The sequence below is a fragment of the Culex quinquefasciatus genome, chromosome 2 (assembly GCF_015732765.1).
Source record: "Culex quinquefasciatus strain JHB chromosome 2, VPISU_Cqui_1.0_pri_paternal, whole genome shotgun sequence".
Lineage (NCBI taxonomy): Eukaryota > Metazoa > Arthropoda > Insecta > Diptera > Culicidae > Culex > Culex quinquefasciatus.
In genome coordinates, this window is record NC_051862.1 from 127546024 (window position 1) to 127570161 (window position 24138).

At 35.0% G+C, this 24138-nt stretch overlaps 1 protein-coding gene across 1 annotated transcript in view; it reads right to left on the minus strand.

Moving 5' to 3' along the window:
- The window catches only part of LOC6044471, a 34392-nt gene that overhangs the window by 893 nt on the left and 9361 nt on the right, over window positions 1-24138 (minus strand). Inside the window, exons 2-4 of the mRNA XM_038250784.1 lie at window positions 1384-1397; window positions 774-1334; window positions 1-301 (exon numbers count right to left, since the gene is read on the minus strand). The exon at window positions 1-301 is cut by the window's left edge and continues 893 nt beyond it. Coding sequence (XP_038106712.1) covers window positions 1-301; window positions 774-1334; window positions 1384-1397 — 876 coding nt within the window. The remainder of the gene's footprint in view (window positions 302-773; window positions 1335-1383; window positions 1398-24138) is intronic.

Below are 24138 nucleotides of genomic sequence, written 5' to 3' on the forward strand. Positions count from 1 at the left end.
GTCACGAGGTCGGGTGGCGTACGCGGTGAACTCCGTCATCCACGTGGCCTTGAAGTACAGCGAGCTGGCGATGACCATGTTGGTCTCGGGCGAGAACTGCCCGTTGGTGACCTCGCGGATCCGACCGTTGGTGGCCTGGGACACCCACTTGTTGATGAGGGAGGTCGTCGACAGAGAGTCTAAGAAGTTCACCGCCTGAGTGCTCGCGCCGTACAGCTGGTTGGCCAGGGACACAAATTTCGCGTTGATTGGCAGCTGCTTCTGGGTGAAGATGGCGTTGGCGATGCGCAGCTCTTTGGTTCTGGAAGAAACGAGATTAAGCCGGTTAGTCAGAGACCAAGTGTGCAAGCTGCTTTGAAGTGGGCCGACGGTGATGGACGACGACCAATTAGCAGATGGTACGAGCAGGATTTTATGGTCGTCGGTGAATCAGACGAAAGTTTGTTTAGATCTTGACATTCAGTTGATTCAGTCACGAGCATTAAACATCATAACATAAAGATAATTTCGTATTATTGGAAGCAAACAAATATTTGAATAGCATATTCATCACGTTTATTTTGGAACAAAACAAACCGGAATTACTATAAAATTTTCGGTGATTTTTGGAGAGTTCTGCTGAACTCTTCAGATGAATCAGGAAAGTAATGAAGTAATTTTAGTTTTACTATGAATTTCGATAATGCAAATAGTGTCATGCTCGTCGGTACGTAAATATTTGCATGATGAATAGAAGTTTCATTGCATAAAATAATGTTGTCCTTTTTACTCACTTTGACTTCACGGGCTGTACCTCCTCCTCCTCTTCATCATCCTCGTACTCGTACACCACACAGTTTTTTCCCTTCCATGCCAGCTGGTCCAGCTCGCGCGAATTCTCCGCCAACAGATTCCGGGTCATTCCAGCCGCCCTCGGGTGATACTCTTTCATGGGGACATTCCCCAATCGGAGTGCCCCAAGCAGTTCCCGGTAGGTCGTGCCTTCGGCGCCCAGCAGCAGCAGATTCAGCACGGCCATTATGCTAACCGGTGAGAAAATGTCCGCAGCCACGTCCAGATCGTTGGAATGCTGCCCAATGGCAAAGGCCAGGTCGGCGACGGCAGCCGACAGTTGGGCATCGTTTCTGGCCGGGGTCACCGCAGTTGGGCTGGTAAGGGCCGAAGATCTGCTCGAAAGCCGACCCGTGCTGGTTTTGGCAAGCCTCCGAGGGTTGGGTGTGGTCGAACGTCTAAGTAGATAGGTAAACGTTGCTTGTGGGTTCTGCGATTGTGCTGGGACTGCTGCGCAGCAAATTATCGCAAAGATGAGGACTGCCGTCGTTCGCATGGTTGTTCTGGAAGACAAACAGAGAGTGCAATGTCAATCAATCAGATGGAAATTACCTGACGGAAAAGCTCTAATAGCGCTAGAAGGTTGACGTAAGTCGTTCTACGCCGACCTGTTTGAACAATATGGATTGTCTATAGAAATCTCCACGTGAGCGAACGTGTTGTCACATTCTTCCTAGCAGATTTAATAGCTCCAACTATCAGCGAAGAATTTTTCTTTATGTCTGTGTCACAGACAAGCAGAGAAAGCAGGCCGATGACCTCTAAACGATCTATTTTAGAGAGAGTGGGTGCATGCTCGATTTAAGAAGTAGAAAAAAAATCAACAGATTGACTTCAACCCTGCGCAAAAATAAATAAATAAATATATCGCCGAGAAGGATAACTTCTGTGGGTGAGGTATTGGGTTTTTCCATTTCTAGAGCAGTTAATACGTAATGCATGCGCATCCAGATGGAGCCAGTTTAGTGTCGTTATTAATATTTATTAACTCATTTAAGCAGTTGGTCTCCAGTAATTCTTCACAAATTGATAAGTTATCGATTACTGAGTGGTTAAAAACAGGAAATGTACAACGCATGCAGGATATGATCAAGTGTTAGTTCACAAAATGAAAATCAATCACACAGTACCAGTCACGTGGAAGCATGCGGTTTGAGGTTCCAAAAATGGATAGGTGCCGAGGATCATTGTACAAAGCTTTGTATCATTATAGATTTTTCTTCTCTGTTTTTTTATTTAAGGAAGATTCCTCTTAGAAATTTCATCAAAAACAAATATTTGGATTTTGTTAAAACATGATGATGATTGAAAAGTTTTTCTTTTTGTGGTTGACTTGCTTGTAAGTTTGTCTGATTCTGAAATACTGTTGAGTTGAATAACTGTAAAGGTAAAATATCTTGTAGAATTAACTCATTTTATTAGAAAAAAAATTACTTTCCTTTCCTTACTTTTATAAGGGCTTTTGAATTAATACAAATAGTTGATCGTTATGAAATGTTCTTGGAATTATATTTTTTTGTTTCATTGTTATTATAAAAATTGTGAATAGTATTTTTCAATCAAAAGTTTGTTTCCCTGCCTTAATTTGTCGTCCGTCGGGTTGGTCAACTAAAAAAAGCAAAACAGTGTTGAAAAGTATCACTTCTCCAGACAAGTGCTTGAAAGTTGAACTTTTCCGAACTAAATATTTCAGCACTGTTGTTTTTGGTGATGATAAGTAGGCGATTTCATCCGAAAAGTAAGTAAATTGTGAACGTGGTACCACAAAAGGTTATTTTCGGAAAAATGGAATCACCCTAATGCAAGCAAAAATATTTTCAAAATTGATGATTGGGTACTTAACCCTCTACAGCCCAAATTTTTCGAAATTTTTTATTTTATCCTTGTTCAGGAGGTCATTTTGAGCAACTTTTGTTCTACGAAAAACTTTACTTCTCTTGTTTTATACTTTTCTTGATTCATGTTTAGTATTTTAATTTGCATTTATCTTGTATAGTTTATGTTTGGTTTTGGTAGTATTTGGCCTATTCTACCATCTCCTATCATTCAATTTTGCCTATCTAATTTTTTCATGTTTTTACAGTCACTTGTTAAATTTTTTGCTTGTTTTTTACATTTTCTGCTATAAAATGTCACCATGAACATTTAAATTGTTAAAAAATGCGTTGAGGCATAGTCTAGGGCACTAGAAAAATTACTGCATACTTCTTTTTACTTAAAATATAGGAAATGTTAGTAAAAAACACAGCCAAAGTTGACCCCTAAAAAAATTACATTTTTAAAAAGATTGGCAAAGTCACATAAAACAAGTCAAAATTCCCACCCATAAATTTTCTAAAATTTGAAGAATTCTTCTTTCCAATGCTTTTTAAAGATCAAAAATTGGTTGAAAAATGGATTTTTGGCAATTTTTTAAATCGAAGTCCGTCTAAAGGCGGGGTTGGGTTGTAGAGGGTTAAACAATCACCTCAACACACCACATTTTTTGTATGAAGAAAGGTGAAGAAAAAGTCACAACTAAATTAACTTAATCAGCAGCTGGGAAAATTTTAGGATTCTTTCCTCTGCATCGCATGAAATTTGACGACCTAAATTTTTGAATCGCTGATCATTGCAACCACGGAAGTTGTTGTCTTCTTATTCAAAAATTGTCAAACTTACGGACCAAATCCTTGCAACAATCTGATTGTAAAAAAAAGACAAACTTTGTTGGTGCGAAAAGCTATGATTGATGTGCACCGTTAAAGTAAATTTGCTTAAATGACGAGAAATGTTGAATTATCTCTGTATTTGATGGACTTGTAATTTAAATCACATTAAACTGTCACATTGGTTTATATTTTGTTTATTTCATAGATTCAATACCTTCACAAAGCCACAATAAAAAAAGTTTTCCCTAAACTTGGCATGACCACATTCACAATTATCAAAATGCCAGGTGAAGTAAAAACTACCCTCACTTAATGAATCCCATGCGTAGAGTTCTTTACTAAGCGTCACTATGTTAATGCACTTTAGGTTTAAACTCGCCGGTATCACAACTATTTCCCATGGGTTTCCACCTGACTTCCCTCATCATTACGTCTGCATATATGCATTCTCGATTAAATCACTTGCACTTTGCCCACCGGATTTCGCCTAATTATCCTGACCGTCCAAGGTACCACTTATCTAAAGATCAATTATCATCTTCGCGCCACTTACCCTCGGCTTAAACCGTTGTTACTTTCAGTTACACAAACAGTAAAGTTAAGTCAGAATGTCCGTACCCTTCTGGGACGAGCTATCGCACGCTACTAAACGACTCTACGCTCTAGACATACTATAAATATAACGCCATGGAGCCAGCGGTGAATCATCAGTTCAGGGTTGGCAAACCGGGGCGGGGAATGTTTTTACCTGCAGAACGCAAATCTGGGAAAATTTTGCATTAGGTACGGTAAAGAAGTTTGGATTTCTGACGTTATTTCGGCATGATGTACAATTAGAAAATTATTCTATTGAGCAATTCTCTACCAAAACCGGAAATGGATTTTATTTGTATTTTTTGATTTGGCTCAAACTTTGTGGGGGCCTTCCCTATGACCAAATAAGCTATTTTGTGTCATTGGTTCACCCATACAAGTCTCCATACAATTTTGGCTGCTGTCCATACAAAAATGGTATGTAAATATTCAAACAGCTGTAACTTTTGAGTGAATTTTCTGATCCATTTGGTGTCTTCAGCAAAGTTGTAGGCATTGTTGAGGACTATTGAGAAAAAATAGGTACACGGAAAAAAAATTGCAGATTTTTTAATCAACTTTTTTTTTTACTAAAACTCAATTTCCCAAAATACGTATTTTTTGATTTTCGAGATTTTTTTATATGTTTTAGGGGACAAAAATCCGCAACTTTTGAGTTATAGAGAAACATGGTCAAAAAATCTGCCGCCGAGTTATGAATTTTTGAAAAAATAGGGATTTTTGGAAAAAATCGAAATTTCATGCACAAACAAATCTGAAGTTATTTTTTAATGCAAAATTTAATTTGCAATAGAAAACTATTTTACAATTTTTTTGATAAAGGGCTTCGTTTTCAAGATATAGCCACCAAAAGTTTGATTTTGCAAAATATTTGCAGTTTTTCGATTTTTAAAAATAGTGACCATGAACGATCATTTCTAAAAATATATTTTGAAAATTTGCTATAAAATTGTCTAAGAGACATTGAAGATTGAACCTCGGGTTGCTGAGATACAGCCGCTTTAAGAAAAAGAAACACGAAAATTGAAGTTTTCTAAGTCTCACCAAAACAACCCACCATTTTCAGATGTCGATATCTCAGCAACTAATGGTCCGATTTTCAATGTTAATGCATGAAACATTCGTGAAATTTTCTGATCTTTTCAAAAAAAATATTCAGAATTTTTTTAAAACAAGACTAACATTTCAAAAGGGCCAAACATTAAATATTACGCCCATTTAATATTTGACAAGTTTAGGATTCAGTACAATTTCGCGGTTTTAAATTTTTCACCAAATGGGTCATTCCATTTGAAGCGTCACAGCATTTGAAAATAACCCTCTCCGATCCTGCTCAAATTTGGCATTTGGCTGTTAATACTATCTAAACATGCAAGAATCCCAAATTTCATCCAAATAGGACCATCTGCTCCATTTTTGTACCTCCCCAAAAAATCGACTATTTGGCGATTTTTGAGCGAACCTCCTAGTTTCCAACGGCGATAGCTCAGGAACCACATATCTTAGAAGGTCGGTCTTAGACTCAATTTTGAAGGAAATTGGACGTAGAATCCATTTCCGCGATATTTTGATTAATTTATTTTTTCTACATGTATTGCGCAATTGAAAACTTTAAATGGCCGTATCTCAAAACACCCCAGCTATTTTTTTTTATTTGACCTCGCCATCGTATTCCTCGGCCAATTTTACATAAGAATCACTTATTGACAGAAATTAATATGTTTTGTTCTAGAGATATCGAATTTTTAAGTTTTGAGTTTTAGAGATTGCCTACATTAGCTTCATTCGTCGCATCTGCCAGAAGCACACAGCCACGCTTGTGTTTTAAAAACAGCATTGGAAATCCTTACTTTGAATTCTGGGGTGACTTTGATAGTCTTAGTTTTGCCTTTCTTACAAAAGAAAGGTTTAAGGTTTGCTTTTAGAAAAACGCTTTTCTCAAAAAACTTTAAAAAAATCGTGCACGGCGGGGAATCGTCCCGGAAAAAAATTCTATTACTAATTTGAAGGTTTTGATGCGCTCTTTCGATTGAATTTTGGCCCGAAACACGGAACTCAAAGCGATTTTTGAAAGTTCTTTTTCTAAAATACTTGTGCGATGTCTGTATCCGCTCTTAAAAATTTGTGTCTTCCATCATTGGGAAACCGCTCGCAAAACCCACAATTTTTATAGTTCAAATTTGTAGCCGTGGGGTCGTAGACGAACATTCTATTTTTCGATTCACAATTTTCGACCAGTAAATGTGGTCGAAGCCATTTTAAAGGTATTTTTTGGACTATTTTACAGATAGCAATACCAAATTCAAAGAATTCAGTTTCAAACAAAAAGCCATTCAAAAACATGCGCCATAAACTGCTTGGGCCCAAAATTTGAAGCTTTTCCAAAATTTATTTCCAGAGATATAGCCATATTAGTGTTTTACGTCTTATTTTTACCCTATTTTTTCCTATTAAATTTTTGGTTCATATACTGAACATCAAATTTGAAGTCCCGGCTCGTTCTCGTTCTCACTCGAAAGATCGACAAGTCGAAGCATAAACGCCAGCACATTTACGCTTGCGCGTTTTACGCTGCGCGTGAAAGTGTTCTTTCTGGCTTCTCATAATAGATCGACAAATTGCAATTTCGATACATATTTTTTTAAGTTAATCATAGACTGACATTAAAGACTTAGTACCCTTTATTTTTGTCTAATAAAGTCAATCCAATATGTTTTTCTTAATTAAATATAATTATCTTGCGACCCATAATGTACCTCTGAAATTAAAAAAAAAATGCATTCGAGGAACCTAAACAGATTCGAAGCTTTAGGTCAAATTCTCACTGGGTGGTATTATTATGTTTCTGAAAAATTAATTGCACCAATATATTTGTCGGAGTTTCATCATTTTGTAAGAAAGGCTCTATTTCACCTCTGGTGATATTAAATCGTGTTTTTCTTGTCAAATTCGGATTTAAAGTGGGCAAATTTTGTTTTTTACGTCAAATGTACCATTGGGAATTGGGAAATGGAATGCATTTTCGGATTCTTTGGACAATTTGCCTCTAGGAGAAGGTAAAATAAGTTTGTAAATAATAAATAATGTGTGTTTTTGAAACATAATTTAAAAAAAATCTCCAAATTTGTAGGCAATTTCAGTTGAACTAATTTCATATAAATTGTGAAAAATTGTGATTCGTACTTATAATCAAGTATAAAATGCAATATAAATTGATAAATTTATGAACATTACAATATTTAACAAATTTCAGGCGAAATTCCAACTTTTAAACAATATTACCTCAATTTTATATATATTTTGTTAAAAAGCGTAAAAACTTAGTTAACTAAATATAAACATTGATTTTTTTTCATAAAAATTATATCAGCAACCTTTGTGATGGTACATTTGACGTAAAATAGTAGTTTATGCAACAAGTTGCAAAAAGAAGATTTAAAAAAAAACAAGTTTTGCAACGAGTTACATACAACATTTTTTTGCAATTACGAAAAAACCCATTGAGTGAAATTATAAGTCAAAAGTTCATGTATTTTGTCAATAAATCGTTTGATTCGTTTTTGAAAAGTAGAACTTTTCAGCATTTATTTTGAAAAGTTTTGCTGTTATTTTTGGTACAGAACAGTAGGCTTTTTCATCTTTCAAAAATGACAGGAAAAGTAAGTCGTTTTGCGACGAAATTGCAAAAATAACGTTTGAATACCTTAAATCTGATTTTGACAAGAAAAACTATGACTATCAAAGTCACCCCGGAATTTTAACTAAGAATTTTTAACGTAACTATTTTTCTAAACACAATTGAAAAAAACTTTTTTTCAAAAAAAGTGCATGGACTTTGTGTGGCCTACCCCAGTACTGCCCATGTTCACATAAATGTCCCATATGCAAAAACAGCAAGCTGAGAAAAACGCAAGGGAAGTTTGTCCCACACATAAGGCTACGTGTTAAGTTTTCACGAAAAAACTGGTTTTTCTCCTGATTTCTAGAACAAAGTACTGAATGTTATATGCTCTTCTGAAAGAGCACACGATTTTGAACCAAACTGCTTCAATAACTCAAAAGTGACGAAAATGCATATGGGACATTTATGCGATCATGGGCAGAGTACATGTTTTAAAAATAATAATCTCGAGAAAAACCTTACCAGTTGGAAAATATTCCGAAAATAAATTGAAATCCTATCGGTACTACTATTTACGATACTGGGACTGTCAAACAAGATATTTTGTTCTGAAACGCTGAGATATTTTTAAATTTATTCTAAGGATCTATTTTGAGCTTTTTGTTAGAGCATAAATGCTGTTTTAAGACCCAATAAATCTTAGAAATAGTATCACGAAATTCGGATAGGTATCGGGATAACAACTATATTAGTTGACACTTGACAGAGAATAACCCAATGAGATTTATTAAAGTGTAAGAAGTTAAATACTGCGAAGACACACCCACAATTGATGCTCTGAATGAAATCTTGTCATCGCCATGGCTTATTGCAATTGCAGTGGACTTTGGACGTTTAATGCAATTAGGCAAACATCTGCTGAACCATTTACGGTCTGACAGTCTCTTGCGAACTTGGCCATATTCATTCATTGATCGCGTTGGACGAGTCATATCTACGAAGCGCCCATGCATCTACCTCAGTACAGTAATTGTGGCAGGAAAACCGTTGCTTTTTTTGCAAATCATGGATCTAATCACGGATGAATGAATGACGAAAGATTCAATCGGAAGTGGGCAAATTGTTTCTGGGATTTGCAGCATCCAAAAAGAGAGAACCTTATGAGATTATTTTTTTCGCAGCCACAGAGAGGCGTGATCGTGCGCGAACCTGGATTAAATATGCAATAAAATAGATGATTCACCACGTCAGGACCCCTTGGCGAATCGAGCCGCCAACGCCAATGATCCTCATTTCATCGAACGATGACTGCTTGCTCGGAAAAACCGACAAAATGACAACAGGCGTGACAAAGTTCATTCACGAACGTGCTGAGGGTGAGGCTGAGAAGGCGAGAAAAAAATAATCGTGGACAAATAGATGTGCCAATTTGATAACATAATGTAAGTAACATCTTTCAACTGGTATGTCCAAGGTGTCATTTACGTCCCTTTGATAATTTGCTACTGTATTGGCATAGACAATTTTTTTTAACGAATCGCAACTCAGGGTTTATAAAACATTTAAATTTATAATTTATTTTAAAATGTGTCAAGGGGAAATTTTTATAATGTTTTGCAAATTAATTATTTGTAATGCCAAACTGTTATGAGTTTGCTCCCACAATTATTTATTCAATTATTTTTATGGCCGGCTGCATATAAGAATCGCGTAAATATTGATTTTAATGGATAAAAAATGGGCAAAATGACATAAAACGCCTCCGAAGCCTGACAACTGGAACTAATGTGAAATGAATCATATGCTTTGGTGATGTAGACTGCATGACTTATTTTTAGATTAATTTGCATACAATCTGCTGCAATAGATTTAATGGCATAAATAAATTATACCGTATCGTTCAAAATTACCAAGTGTCACCATTCATAGTTCCAGTGATTTTAGTCAATTCTAGCGTAGCCGATCTCAGCTTAGTTCTTAGCTTAGCTCAGTTCTGATATTTCTTAGTTTACAGGAATGGTTGCTCCACAAAAGAAAATAAGCTCATCTAAGCTGTTCATGCTCGCATATATGTCCCATATGCAAAAAAAAGGCTGAGAAAAACGAAGGGTAAATTTATCTCACTCATATTATAACGTATTAGGATTTCGTGAAAAGTGGGAACTGCATGACTTACTCAAAAGTGATGACAGTTATGCCCCCTTGAAAAGTAGCACATAAACTTATTTATTTTAAGAGTTGGACCATGGCCGGCCATCGGCTGAGACACTCTATAATAAAAAAATAATAAAATAAATTGAGTAAATCTCTACAATTTCGCTTTTTTTTCGAGATTTTTAATTTTCTTTTATTTGAGTAGTTTCAGTAACAATTCTGCATCATTCGTTTTTTCATACAGTATGGCCCCTTAAAAAAATTGCGACATTGTTATTAGGTAGAAATCGGGCCTGTTTTGACTATTTACAATGTATTTAGCATGTGTATATGATAAATAGGTTCCAAACAAACAAATAATGCATTGAAAACCTTTTCTTTAGCTTTAAAAAATGTCACAGCACATTTAAACTTAAAATTCTCCAATTTGCTCCCAGCCCAGGCCATATAAAGGAAAAATGACTTTTCTATGTTGGTGATCTGAAGAGCCACTTGTGAATTTTTGTATGGATTAAAAAGTAAATAGCCTTCAAGCTTACTGTTTTTGAGACGTGTAACAATTAATTTGATCAAATTTTACGCATTCTATTAACTAGTTATGCAGGCCCGTAGCCAGGGGAGGGGCTACCGGGCTGCAGCCCCCCCCGAAATTTTTCCCATTTTTTTTTTAATTGTACTACCTTAAAAAATCTCAAATCAATGATTGTGTGTTCTCTCCACAGAAATAATTTGTAAGATAGAGAATCAAGAATTGATTGATCAAACTAAGTAATTTGCCTGTCCATTGCCGGGCTCAGTTTTTGTAGATTATGGATCCAATATTTAAAAATTGAGCTGCAGATTTTAACATTGTTCCATTCAGTAACATCTCATTTATTTTGTACTTTTAGCATTACATTGGTTAGGATGGTCCAAATCTGGGCTTACTTGGGGCTATCCCCTGAAATCAAAGATTTACGCATCACTAGCCTAAGGTCCAAAATTTGAGCTTTTTCTGACCACTGACCACCAAGTTTGGGCAAAATCGTCAAATTGTATGGAGAAAAGCAACTGTTTCAGTTTTTGACCAATGGAAGGCGCGAAAACTATCCAGTTCTTACCAATTTTTAGAACTAATATCTTCTTTAAATTTGGAAAAACTTTCCCGAAGACACCTTATTTTTTTGGGTTTTTTGCTAAAAAGTACCTTCGAAAATAGCAATTTCCGAGCGGACTGCTCTAAGGGGCTACATAGAAATAATAACCGTCATCTGGGGCGAATCGGGACTACAGTCTGAATAGGGACAGCAAAAATCCTTAGATCTTGTTGTCTTATTTTTGATTGTAAAGCTTAAGTATGACCCCTGAAGAACCATAAAATAATTTAGATTTTTTGGATTCAATGTGACGGCCGAAATGGAGGTCAAGAAATATTTCTGGTGTTTTTTTTAAAGGTCCTATAAACCAAATTTCCAGTGTTTGCTTTTTGGGTGCTTTTGAAACCGTCAGGGGTATTAAAAAACACCCAAAAAGCAAAAACTGAAAATTTTGTGTATTGGACCTTTAAAAAAACACCAGATTTGTTCATATTTAACTAAAATGTGGTTGCAGATGCCGAATTTGATGTTAAAAACAAGCAAATAAAACATGCCGACTTCATTTGTTCCTGATTCGATTATCCGAAGTCCTTCGAACTTCGGATAATCGAAACTTTGGATAATCGAGGCTTCGGCTAGTCGAATTTGGACTGTAAAATTAATAGCCCTCCTTTATTTGCATTAAAACCTTTAAACTGTTAACAAATGTTTTTTTCTACATTTTTCAAAATTTATCATAATTTCTCAAAAATATTTAGATTTTGTTTTCAAAAACGAAAGCATTGAATATGAAAAACATTTGAGTGAATTTCGACTATTATCAGAAATACAATTCTAATTTTATCGTTTTGGTTTTAAGAATATGGTTAGTTACATATCTGAGACCTTAGAGAAAAATGTTTGAGAAATATCTGTGTGTATTTTTTTATTACTTTTTAACCTTAAACCTTTTTTCCGAAACCACTCTTCCAAAATGCTTTCTTTTGGTCACATTTTTTAGTTTCCACCGTGGCCAATCTCCAATTTTTATTAAATATATCAAAAATCGGAATATCAACTAAGTGAATCCTTATTATCAACTAATTTTTAACTTTGTGCATGAGCTTGCGATTTTTAAAGGAAGAAATAAAATGATAATAATATTCAAATCGTTAAAAAAATTTAAGCTTGGATTCAAAAACTCTGAAATTAAATTAATTAAACATCATTTTCAAATTGTATAATTTCTGATCAATAATTCATTTTGAACTATTTAATTTCTATTTTTTGGATTTTTCGGATTAGAATTTGCATTTTGAAAATATAAAAATTTCTTCTTTTATTATTTTTTTTTAATTTTTTATTTCTGAATATCAATTGTAAATATTTTCCAAAGTTTATGTTGCCACATTTTTAAAATGGACCAAAAAACAGAGAGCAAATACAATATTTTTAAAATAAATAGCTTCACAATTTTAATGGAAATGACTTATTTCGATTAAGTCTTTTTAAGACCAGCGACCAGGTCGGTTCGGAAAACAAATATGAAATGTTTTTCCTGCTTTGATAATCATATACGACATGTTTGGGCTCGTTTAAAAATATTTATAATTTTTGTAACATGTCGCGGAACCGTGGAAAGATTTTTTTCACGAAAAAAGCATTTCGCCATCAGCTAGATATTTTGAAAACTAATGATGCAAAACAACTGTACTGATTTAAAGTGTGTTTTGAAACACTTTTAAAATAATAAAACCATAGCTTATAGTTTTGATTTTTAACCCTCTCGACTTTGGTCAGAGTTTAGTGACATAAACTTCAGAATAATATTCGCAACGGCTAATTAAAGATTTAAAAATTTTACACTTTCAAATTACAAAATTTTCATAATTTTTGATTTCAAATTTTTTGGTATAAGACAAAAATAATAAAAACATAAAAAATTTAAGATAACAATTCAACAGAATAATATCAAAAAATCTGAAATTCCAAAAATTAAAAAATCTAAAACTGAAAAAATAATAAAATAATTAATACTTAAGAAATCCTAAACTAAAAAAAAATATCATTTTAAAATTAAGTTATTCAAAATCCAATAAATTATATTTTATCAATCTTAATTTTTGGATGCTTTAAATATTTTTATGTTTAAATTCTAGTATTCCTAAATTTATTTATTTTTACCAGAAAATTAAGTGATTATTGTAATGGCTTTTCCCTTATTTCAGCATTTTAAGATTCAGCGTTTTGACAGTCAGCTTCATGAGGCAATTCTTCAATATTATTTAAGCGAATACATTATTTTCAAACTATATTTTCAGTCGCATTCAAATAAACAAATCAAAATCTCATCAACACATATTGCACCCGAAGAAATATCAAACGACGCTTTTTGTTTCTGTTCCTTTTCAGCTGCGTACCGCTTAAGAGAAGTCTTTTCGTAAACCTTTTCTTGACCGTTTCTTGAGATTTTTTTTATGGAGTTTTAAGAATCTCCGTACAACAGGACATTTTTTAAAAATTTCGTTTGAGTGTAAAATATAGTTCTTGTAGCAAAATTCAGACTAAGATTTGATTTGCAGGATAAATCTAATTGATTTAAGAATTCTTACATAAAGTATTCTTTACTTTTAAAACAAAAATTTAAGATAATAATTACACATGATAATTTAAAAAAAATCTGAAATTCCAAAAATGAAAAAAAAATCAAAAACTTAAAAAATTATAAAATAATTACAACTAAAAAAATCCTTAAATTATAAAAAAAACATTTTTTATCATTTTTAAATAAAGATATTCAAAAAATAATTTTCAATCATTTCAATAAATTATGTTTTAATAATCTTAATTTTTTGATGCTTCGAATAATGGTATGTTTGAATTCTAGTGCAGACTAAGATTAGATTTACAGGATAAAACTAATCGATTTATGAATTCTTACATAAAGTTTTCTTTATTTTTAATTTAGCAAGGTTTCGTAAATATAAAATTTCTAAACCATAAAATGTGCAGGATTTTATTCCCAGAGTCAAGATATTGTTTGAACAAACATCGATTTTAATAAATGGTTACAATCCTAAATTATTCAACATGATTAGATCCCAGAAACACAAAAAAAAAGGATTTCATTTGTGTGTTTTTGTTTTAGAAGCACCACAGCCAATTTACATTATTTTTCCCCTTTATCTTGAAAAATCATATTAGTTATCAAAACTTATTTTAAAAATTAATATAGTTTTGACAGTTATTTCAAAATAAATAAATACGTGAATTGAAGATTTAAATTTGTTAATCGTGTTACAATTTACAATTTTTATCGTACATTTTATTTTATTTCAAGAAGATGTGTCTCAGGAACTAATAGATCAATCTCCAATGGTTCTGAGTCTTTACACGATAAGAACAATAAAAGTTTTGCTTGATGTTGCTGTTATATTATTTTCATTGAAATACTTGTTAAACAGTTTGTACACTATTTTCAATAAATTGGATAATGTTAATTTTTGTGTTTTAACGAAATATGCATATTATCGATAAAAAATGAATGATTTCTATGAATTCATAGACTTTTAAATATTTTGACTCTGGATATCTTTAATAATGTCTTTTTGATACTCTTTGGTTTAAATTTAACCGTTTATTCGATCAGAAAATTTTATTTTTAATTTAATATATTTTTTTAATTTCGAAGATAAGCAGCACTGCAACGATAGATTGAAATTTTATTAAAAAATTATCTTTAGAATTAAGATCTGATTAAATATTTTTGTCATGTTTTCAAATTTTATTTTTGCTCAAATTCTGGACCAATTTTTCAGAGTACAATGAGGAATGAATTTGAAAATGGCTTTTAGTCGGAATATTAAAGTTAAACATGAATCGTTTTAATGTTTGATGCAATCGAGGAAAATTCTAACGGTTACATATGCATTTTAAAAATGGTTACATATGAATTATTAACAACTCTTCCACTGAATATTTTGGCGTTAAAATTTAATTTAATACATTTTATCTAAATTTTTGAACACATTAAAATTAAACACAGGCACTGATTTTTTTTTCTTCAAATCTATTTATTAACAGATATCCATTATAGGCCTATAGGGTCGTCCAATTACCATGGAGACACTTCAGAAGCTGAAATTTCAACGATTTAATTTTTTTGTATTTCATTAAAATTACAATTAAAATAAAACATTGTTTATGTTTGTTTATACAATTTTAAGAAAAACAAATATTCCAGTTATGAGTTTTATTGTTTAGAATTGGAAGAGGAAAGCAAATGGGTGACTAATGATGTACTGTGGTACGCGCGGCTGGTGCTACCCCGCGCAGTAAATTCTCGCCTGTTTAGGTGGCAGTTCTGAAGTCGCTCATTCTCTCTAATTTCTAACTCTCTGTGGTCCCACTATGAAGAATTAACCCTCTCAGCTTTGTGCGATCGGTGGCGCGAAATGCACCTATGCGCTCCATGTATGTTGCATGTATAATTGTAGTCAGATCCCAATCGAGAAATTAAAAGTGAGAGTGTGTGCGTGCAACATGGAGTCAAACTTTTCGAAGTGCCATGGAAAACTTCACAGCAACTTCACAGAGAGTTTAACTCCATGTTGCACACACTCTCACTTTTAATTTCTCGATAAAGTGTCCGTTGAAGTAGTTCGGTCTGTGTACGAGTGCAGCAAAATAAAGTTCGTTTGAATTCTACGCCCCGCGGTTTCAATTCTCTCCGGAACTCTCCAGAGTGATCCGGCCCCATCCGGTTCTGTACATTTATGTTGTGCTAGAAAAAATGAAAAATGTCAGATAAACCATCACAATTATCACACAGCTGAAAATGAAAATTAAGACGGTTTAAAATTTAATAGGTCAAATTTACCAGTTTGTTCGTGGGTTTTTCTCTCAGTATAAAATACAGAAAACATAATACTTATGGTTAGATAAATCGATATTTCTTTAATTTTTTTTTAAATTTAGCGACGTTTATCACGAAATTGGATTACAACTAAACAATTCAAGAAAATGTAAAAAAAACACTTTCTCTACTCCTTTAATACAAACTAGCTGTTAAAATAAAGAAAAAAAAAAATGACGAAGGAGTTTCTTCAATAAAGACATTGAAAACTTAATATGAAAATCTTTGAAAACTTTTTTGCATACATTACATTACAATTTTACAATTCATCTCAATAATTATACCACAAACCAAGTGATGGTATAAATGATTTGCTGATTTTTATACTCCTTGAATTTTTGCACCCAAGCCCCCCCCGAACAAAAATCCTGGCTACGGCCCTGTAGTTATGCTAAAACAGTAAACTTTTTTAAAATATCCCGATTTTGAAAATGTTTCAATTTATAGGAGTTTTTGGAGCCTGCAATGATTCAAGGGAAAAAATAATGTAACAAATGATGGTAATTGACTCTAAAAGATGCCCTGATATGACTTTATCAGTATAGAGCCGTTGGGCACTCTTTAGAGCCATCGACAGGTTTTAGGTTTTTAATTTATTCAGACTGAATCACTCAAGATGATAACCCGAATGGCATTTTTCTCCAAAATATATATTTTAAACTGTCCCGTTTTTAAAATAAGAGTTATGAAATTAGGGTAAACTTTGTACCAAAAAAACATCCATTTTTGTAGCCCGCCAATACCCGAATTTGGCGAAATGCAAAAAACTGTCATGAAAATATCTTCAAAACATACTAAACTAACACCACGATACATAAAAAAAAATCAATTTGTAAAATACATTTTAAAATGAAACCACCTTTCTGTGAAAAAATGCACATGTCGCATTTTTTTATGGGCCATACTGAGCAATTCTCTACCAAACCGGAAATGGATTTGTATTTTTTGATTTGGCTCAAACTTTGTGGGGGCCTTCCCTATGACCAAAGAAGCTTTTTTGTGTCATTGGTTCACCCATCCAAGTCTCCATACAATTTTGGCAGCTGTCCATACAAAAATAGTACGTACATATTCAAACAGCTGTAAATTTTGAGTGAATTTTCTGATCGATTTGGTGTCTTCGGCAAAGTTGTAGGTATTGTTGAGGACTATTGAAAAAAATAGGTACACGGAAAAAAAATTGCAGATTTTTTAATCAACTTTTTTTTCACAAAAACTCAATTTCCCAAAATACGTATTTTTTGATTATCGAGATTTTTTTGATATGTTTTAGGGGACAAAAACCCGCAAATGGACAAATAAAATGTAAAATGTAAAATGTTTTCAGAAATGGTCACTCATGGTCACAAAATGTTTTCAGAAATGGTCACTCATGGTCACTATTTTTCAGTTCAATTCAATTTATTTTATTAGTAAATAATCAATTTACAATTCCGTATTTCTTATAACCTAATAGAGTTTTGGAGTTCCTTTCAACTATGATTTGAACTGTAATTCAATTTGATGTAATTGGATATTCTAACAATAGATTTGGCAAGAGAAGGAAAAATTAAAAAAAAACCTTCTAGATTTGCTAAGGAAAAGGATAGAAATAGAAAAGCTTAAAACTAAATCACAGTACGTTTTGTCTATTGACGTCGAAAAACTTCACTGCACAAGGCAGCTTATCCGTTGTAGATGTACTTCATCATCAGCTCACTGAGAGCTTGGAATTGTTCTTCCTTGTTTCGGCAGGCACGAAAGCGCGTGAGCATCTCTCCAGCAAGGGCGAAAAACTCAGGAAGCGTGAAGAGATCATCACCGGTAACATCAGCTTGTCCCGGGAAAGAACCGCCTCCAGAAGCGGCTACTCTAGCGTACGAACCTCCCCAACCGTGAGGGAACGCTGGGTTGGTCGATGGAACCGCTCCTCCGCCAGCTGCTGCAGCGGTCGAGCTCGAAGTCTTCGGAGGTTGGCGGGACGCTGGCGCTTTCTTCTTCTTGTCCTGCTCCTCGATGTACTTTTTCCGCGCTGCACAGCCACGGAAATTCGCTGTGTGGTTTCCACCACAATTGGCGCACTTGACACGCGTTTGTGCTGCTGGGCGTTTTCCCCCAGCTGGTCTTTCCGCGGAAGACTGCACCTTTCGGTGAAGTGGGTCTCACCGCACTTTACGCACCGGGGTGGGAGATTGCAGTTTCTTGAGCCGTGTCCGAATTTCTGACAGCGGTGGCATTGGGCTGCGTCGGCCGGATTCTTCGTGTAGAATCGCCACGTCACAAAGAAGCCGTCCAGCGCTTTGATCCGCCGTAGGTCCTGGATTTTGACGGACCCGCGATCGAAGTATAGGAGGTACAAGGTGTACGTACCTGTCACCGTAGTCGATTTTGAGAGCACCTTTATCTCTCGAGGCTTTACCTTAACGCCCGTCAGGTGTTCTTCCAGGTCGGAGATCGGGCGGTCCGGATATCTCTGAAGGACGATCTTCACTGGGACCTTCTCCGCAGGGTCAAATGTAAAGAATTTGAAGTTTCGCAACTTCAACTTCTTCACCACCAAGTCGAAATGCAGCTTCTTGTGGGTAATCACTTGCACAGCAGTTTTGCAAATTTTGAGACAATATTGGAGTCCCTCAAGCAACGCGTCAACATCGTCAGCCAACGTATCCAAAACAAAAATTGGAGGTGGTCGTCGTTCCTTCGGAGAGTTACCGTTTTTCTGCTTTCCTTGCTTGCGCGCAAGTTCATCATCGTCATCGTCGTCGACAGCACTGCTGCTGTCACTGTCGGTGTTTTTTTTTTTTTTTTTTTTTTTTATTTCTTTTCCATGTACATTCATTCAGTTAAAATATTATTGAGAGTCCAATCACAATTGATGACTTTTCACCTCAATTTTAAATACTAGCAACTTTCATTTATTCATGAAATATTGTAGCTTTCGCTATTCAGTGATTTCAAATGTAGGAGGTCCTACATGTACAAAAGGGAAAAGGGATACCTTAAAACTAACTTATAAACTATATAAAGAGCGGATCAATGCAGCTGAAGACTGCAATGATTTTTGTCGAAATGCATCAATTATCTTATTGGACATAACATCCAAAGTGTCAACTTCGGCTAATTGATGAAGTTCACTGGTGCTGAACCAGGGAGGAAGTTTCAGAATCATTTTCAGAATTTTGTTCTGAATCCTCTGAAGTTTTTTCTTCCTGGTTAAGCAACAGCTTGTCCAGATCGGCACAGCATAAAGCATGGCAGGTCTGAAAATTTGTTTATAAATTAACAGTTTATTCTTGAGACAAAGTCTAGAATTCCTGTTTATAAGTGGATACAAACATTTAATATATTTGTTACATTTAACCTGGATACTTTCAATGTGATCCTTGTAAGTAAGGTTTTGTCAAAAGCAAGTCCAAGATATTTCACTTGATCCTCCCACTTTAAATTTACCTCATTCATCTTTATAATGTGATGACTTTTGGTTTAAGAAAATCAGCCCTTGGTTTGTGAGGGAAAATAATAAGTTGAGTTTTGCAGCATTTGGAGTAATTTTCCATTCTTTCAAATAAGAATTGAAAATATCCAAGCTTTTTTGTAATCTTCTTGTGATGACACGAAGGCTTCTACCTTTGGCGGAGATGCTTGTATCATCAGCAAAAAGTGATTTCTGACATCCTGAGGGCAAATCAGGCAAGTCAGAAGTAAAAATATTGTATAAAATTGGACCCAAAATGCTTCCTTGAGGGACGCCAGCACGTACAGGTAGTTGATCAGATTTGCTGTTCTGATAACATACCTGCAGAGTACGATCCGTCAAATAATTTTGAATAATTTTCACGATATAAATCGGAAAATTAAACCTTTTCAATTTCGCAATCAAACCTTTATGCCAAACACTGTCAAATGCTTTTTCTATGTCTAGAAGAGCAGCGCCAGTAGAATAGCCCTCAGATTTGTTGCTTCGAATTAAATTTGAAACTCTCAACAACTGATGAGTAGTTGAATGCCCAAGGCGAAATCCAAACTGCTCATCAGCGAAAATTGAATTTTCATTAATGTGCGTCATCATTCTATTAAGAATTATTCTTTCGAATAATTTACTAATAGATGAAAGCAAACTAATGGGCCGATAGCTTGAAGCTTCAGCAGGATTTTTATCCGGTTTCAAAATCGGAACTACTTTGGCATTTTTCCAACTACTGGGAAAATATGCCAAATCAAAACATTTGTTGCAAATTTTGACCAAGCTACTTAAAGTTGCTTCTGGTAATTTTTAATTAAAATGTAAAAATGCCATCCTCACCAGGGGCTTTCATATTTTTAAATTTTTGATAATAGATTTTATTTCATTCAGATCCGTATTAAAAACTTCATCTGATGAAAATTCTTGTTCAACAATATTCTGAAATTCTATTGAAATTTGATCTTCAATAGGACTCAAAACATTTAAGTTGAAATTATGAGCACTCTCAAACTGCTGAGCAAGTTTTGAGCTTTCTCCCCATTAGTTAATAGAATATTATCACCATCTTTTAAAGAAGGGATTGGTTTTGAGGTTTCTTAAGAACCTTTGAAAGTTTCAAAAGGTTTGGAATAAGGTTTAATTTGTTCGACATCTCTTGCGAACTTTTCATTTCGCAGGAGAGTGAATCTGTGGTCAATAACCTTTTGCAAATCTTTTGAATTCGCTTCAGTGCAGGATCACGAGAACGTTGATACTGTCTTCGGCGAACATTTTCAGACGAATCAGAAGCTGAAGATCGTCATCAATAATGGGAGAATCAAATTTGACTTGGACTTTAGGAATAGCAATATTCCTAGCATCCAAAATTGCATTAGTTAAAGATTCCAAGGCTGAATCAATATCAGCTTTGGTTTCTAAAACAAAATCATGATTTAAATTATTCTCAATATGATGCTGATACCTGTCCCAATTAGCTTTGTGATAATCAAACACAGAACTATTGGGTCTGGTAACTGCTTCATGAGAAAGTGAAAAAGTTACTGGAAGATGATCAGAATCAAAATCAGCATGAGTCACTAAAGGACCACAATACTGACTTTGATTTGTCAAAACCAAATCAATTGTTGATGGATTTCTAACAGAAGAAAAGCAAGTTGGCCCATTCGGGTATAAAACCGAATAAAGACCAGAAGTGCAATCTCTGAATAGAATTTTACCATTGGAATTTACTTTTGAATTATTCCAAGATTGGTGTTTGGCATTAAAATCACCGATGATCAAAAATCGAGATCTATGCCGAGTAAGTTTATTCAAATCCCCTTTGAAATAATTTTTATTTTCCCCAGTGCATTGGAAAGGCAAATATGCAGCTGCAATCATAATTTTCCCAAAAGAAGTTTCAAGTTCAATGCCCAAACTTTCAATAACTTTTAACTTAAAGTCACGTAACGTACTATAAGTCATACTACGGTGGATAACTATTGCAACTCCACCGCCATTTCGATTAATTCTGTTATTGGTTATAACTTTATAATCTGGATCACTTTTCAAATAAGTGCCAGTTTTTTAAAATGTTTCGGTTATAACAGCAACATGCACGTTATGAACTCGTAAAAAGTTGAAAAATTCATTTTCTTTCGCTTTTAAAGAGCGAGCATTAAAATTCATAATATTGATGGAATTACTTAGATCCATGATTAAACTTCAGGGTAAGAACAACATCATTCGCAAATTTTAATCCAATCTGGATAGCTTCCATCATGGATGTAGCATTACTCATTGTTTGAATCAAACCAAACAGTGAGTTTTGCAAAAAGTCATTTTTCAAACGTAACATCGCCGAGATCAGAAGATCCCAAAGCGTTGCCAGCAGAAAAATTTTCAAATGAAATTTGAGGTACCTGCCCAATTTGAAGATTGGTAGAGGATTTAAAATTCGTGGATGAACCCGAACCCGAAACGACGTTGGCATAAGAAATACCATTGCTGTTACCTAACTTTTCCATGGTAGGGGTATTGTTCGAGTGAGACAGCACGAACGTTTGATTTAAAGATGCAGGTACAACCTGACTTTGAGAAAATTTCGGTTTGGTTTTCGGCTGATGCTTAGCACGAGAATCCAAAACCTTTTTTCTGATGGGGCAATCCCAGAAATTTGATTTGTGATTTCCACCACAATTTGCACATTTAAATTGGGTGACTTCTTTCACGGGACAATTGTCCTTGTCGTGAGAAGAATCCCCGCAAACCATGCATTTTGGAACCATGGCGCAATGATCAGTACCGTGACCGAATGCCTGGCAACGCCGGCACTGAGTCAGATTCTGGCCATTACCGCCATGTTTCTTAAAATGCTCCCACTTTACCCGTACATGGAACAAAAACTGAACTTTGTCCAAAAGTTTCAAATTGTTGATTTCATTTCTATTGAAATGAATCAGATAAAATTGTGAAGTCAAACCAAAGCGAGAAATATTCCCGTTTGATTTTTTCTTCATTGGTATTACTTGGGATGGGGCAAAGCCAAGCAACACCTTAAGTTCGTTTTTGATCTCATCCACCGACAAGTCGTTGGAGAGACCTTTCAGGACCGCCTTGAATGGACGAGCATTCTTGGTCTCATACGTGTAGAAATTGTGTTTGTGGTTTTCAAATAACCAACAAAAGTTTGGTGATCTTGTAAAGATTCCGTCAACAAGCGACATTCTCCTCTTCGACCAAGCTGGAACGAAACCTTCAAATTGCAAGTTTCCTTGCAATTCTTCAGTTGCGTTCGAAAGCTGGCCAAATCGGAGACGGAAGTCACTACAATTGGCGGAGCCTTTACTCGTTTCTCGACGGCAGAAGGCTCAGTACGAGGAGAAGGATCCTTGTCCACAGTTTCGGATAAAACACCGAAACCGTTTGCCAATGGAATTGGAGAATTGACCTCACTTTCAGAATCAGAATCAGACCTCGGATGAGGCTGTTTTCTTTTTCTGTTTCCGTTAGCCGATTTAGCGTTCAAACGCTTCACCGACGTAACGACCAAATCTTCAGAAGATTTGCGTTTACCTTTGTTTTGACGCATTTTGCAAGCAAAGTTCTCTTTAAAAGATGGCTTCGTTTGTAAAATACAACAAAATTTCAGGTGGGGTTAGTCTTGAAAAGACTGTTTAGAATTTTGGAATGTAACTCAGGTAGTCTTTAAAAAGACTGTGAATTTTGTTTGAAATAACTCTGAGCTTAGGTAGTAAAAAATACCGCAGCTCTAGTGTCCGTTCACCACGAAGGTTCGCAAGACACTGACACTGTCGGTGTTGTTTTCATCTCCACTCAGCATCTCAAATTCGTTGCTGGTGGGAATGTTGGAAGTGGTTTTTGTCGTAGTGCTGGTGGACTGCTGCTGCTGCTGCTGCTGGCCGAAAGTGCTTCCGGATGCCCGGGTCGATTGTCTCGTCCGTACTGGGGACTCACGTGGACGGTATGACACGTGTAAAAATGAAGGATCGGTGACGTCACCGGGCACGCTCCCGTGCGCGATGGCGGTCGATGCGGCGTTGGTATGTTTACCTTTCTGCACTCTGCCGGTAGATGAACTTCGCGGGTTTTTCGAGGCCGCACTCGAACTGCCTCGGCCACGGCCGGCCCTTGGCATGCTGGAGGAGCAAACTCGCGGGTAATCACGGTTAATTACGGCGAAAAAATCGAAAAGTTTGAAGAGCTCCGAACACTTGACTGTTGCTGGCTGGTGTTGCCAGTCCCGATCGTCACTATTTTTAAAAATCGAAAAACTGCAAATATTTCGCTAAAATCAAACTTTCGGTGGCTATATCTTGAAAACAGAGTCTTTTATCAAAAAACCCGTAAAGTACTTTTCGATTGGAAATTCAATTTTACATTAAAAAATTACGTCAAATTTGTTTTTGCATGAAATTTCGATTTTTTTTCCAAAAATCACTATTTTTTCAAACATTCATAACACGGCAGCAGATTTTTTGACCATGTTTCTCTATGGCTCAAAAGTTGCGGGTTTTTGTCCCCTAAAACATATCAAAAAAATCTCGAAATTCAAAAAATAATTTTTTTGGGAAATTGAGTTTTTGTGAAAAAAAGTTGATTAAAAAATCTGCAATTTTCCGTGTACCTATTTTTTTCTCAATAGTCCTCAACAATACCTACAACTTTGCCGAAGACACCAAATTGATCAGAAAATTCACTCAAAAGTTACAGCTTTTTAAATATGTACGTACCATTTTTGTATGGACAGCTGCCAAAATTGTATGAAAACTTGTATGGGTGAACCAATGACACAAAATAGCTTATTTGAGCCAAATCAAAAAATACAAAAAATAAAAATGGTCGAAATCGGCCGTTTTAGTAGAGAGTTGCTC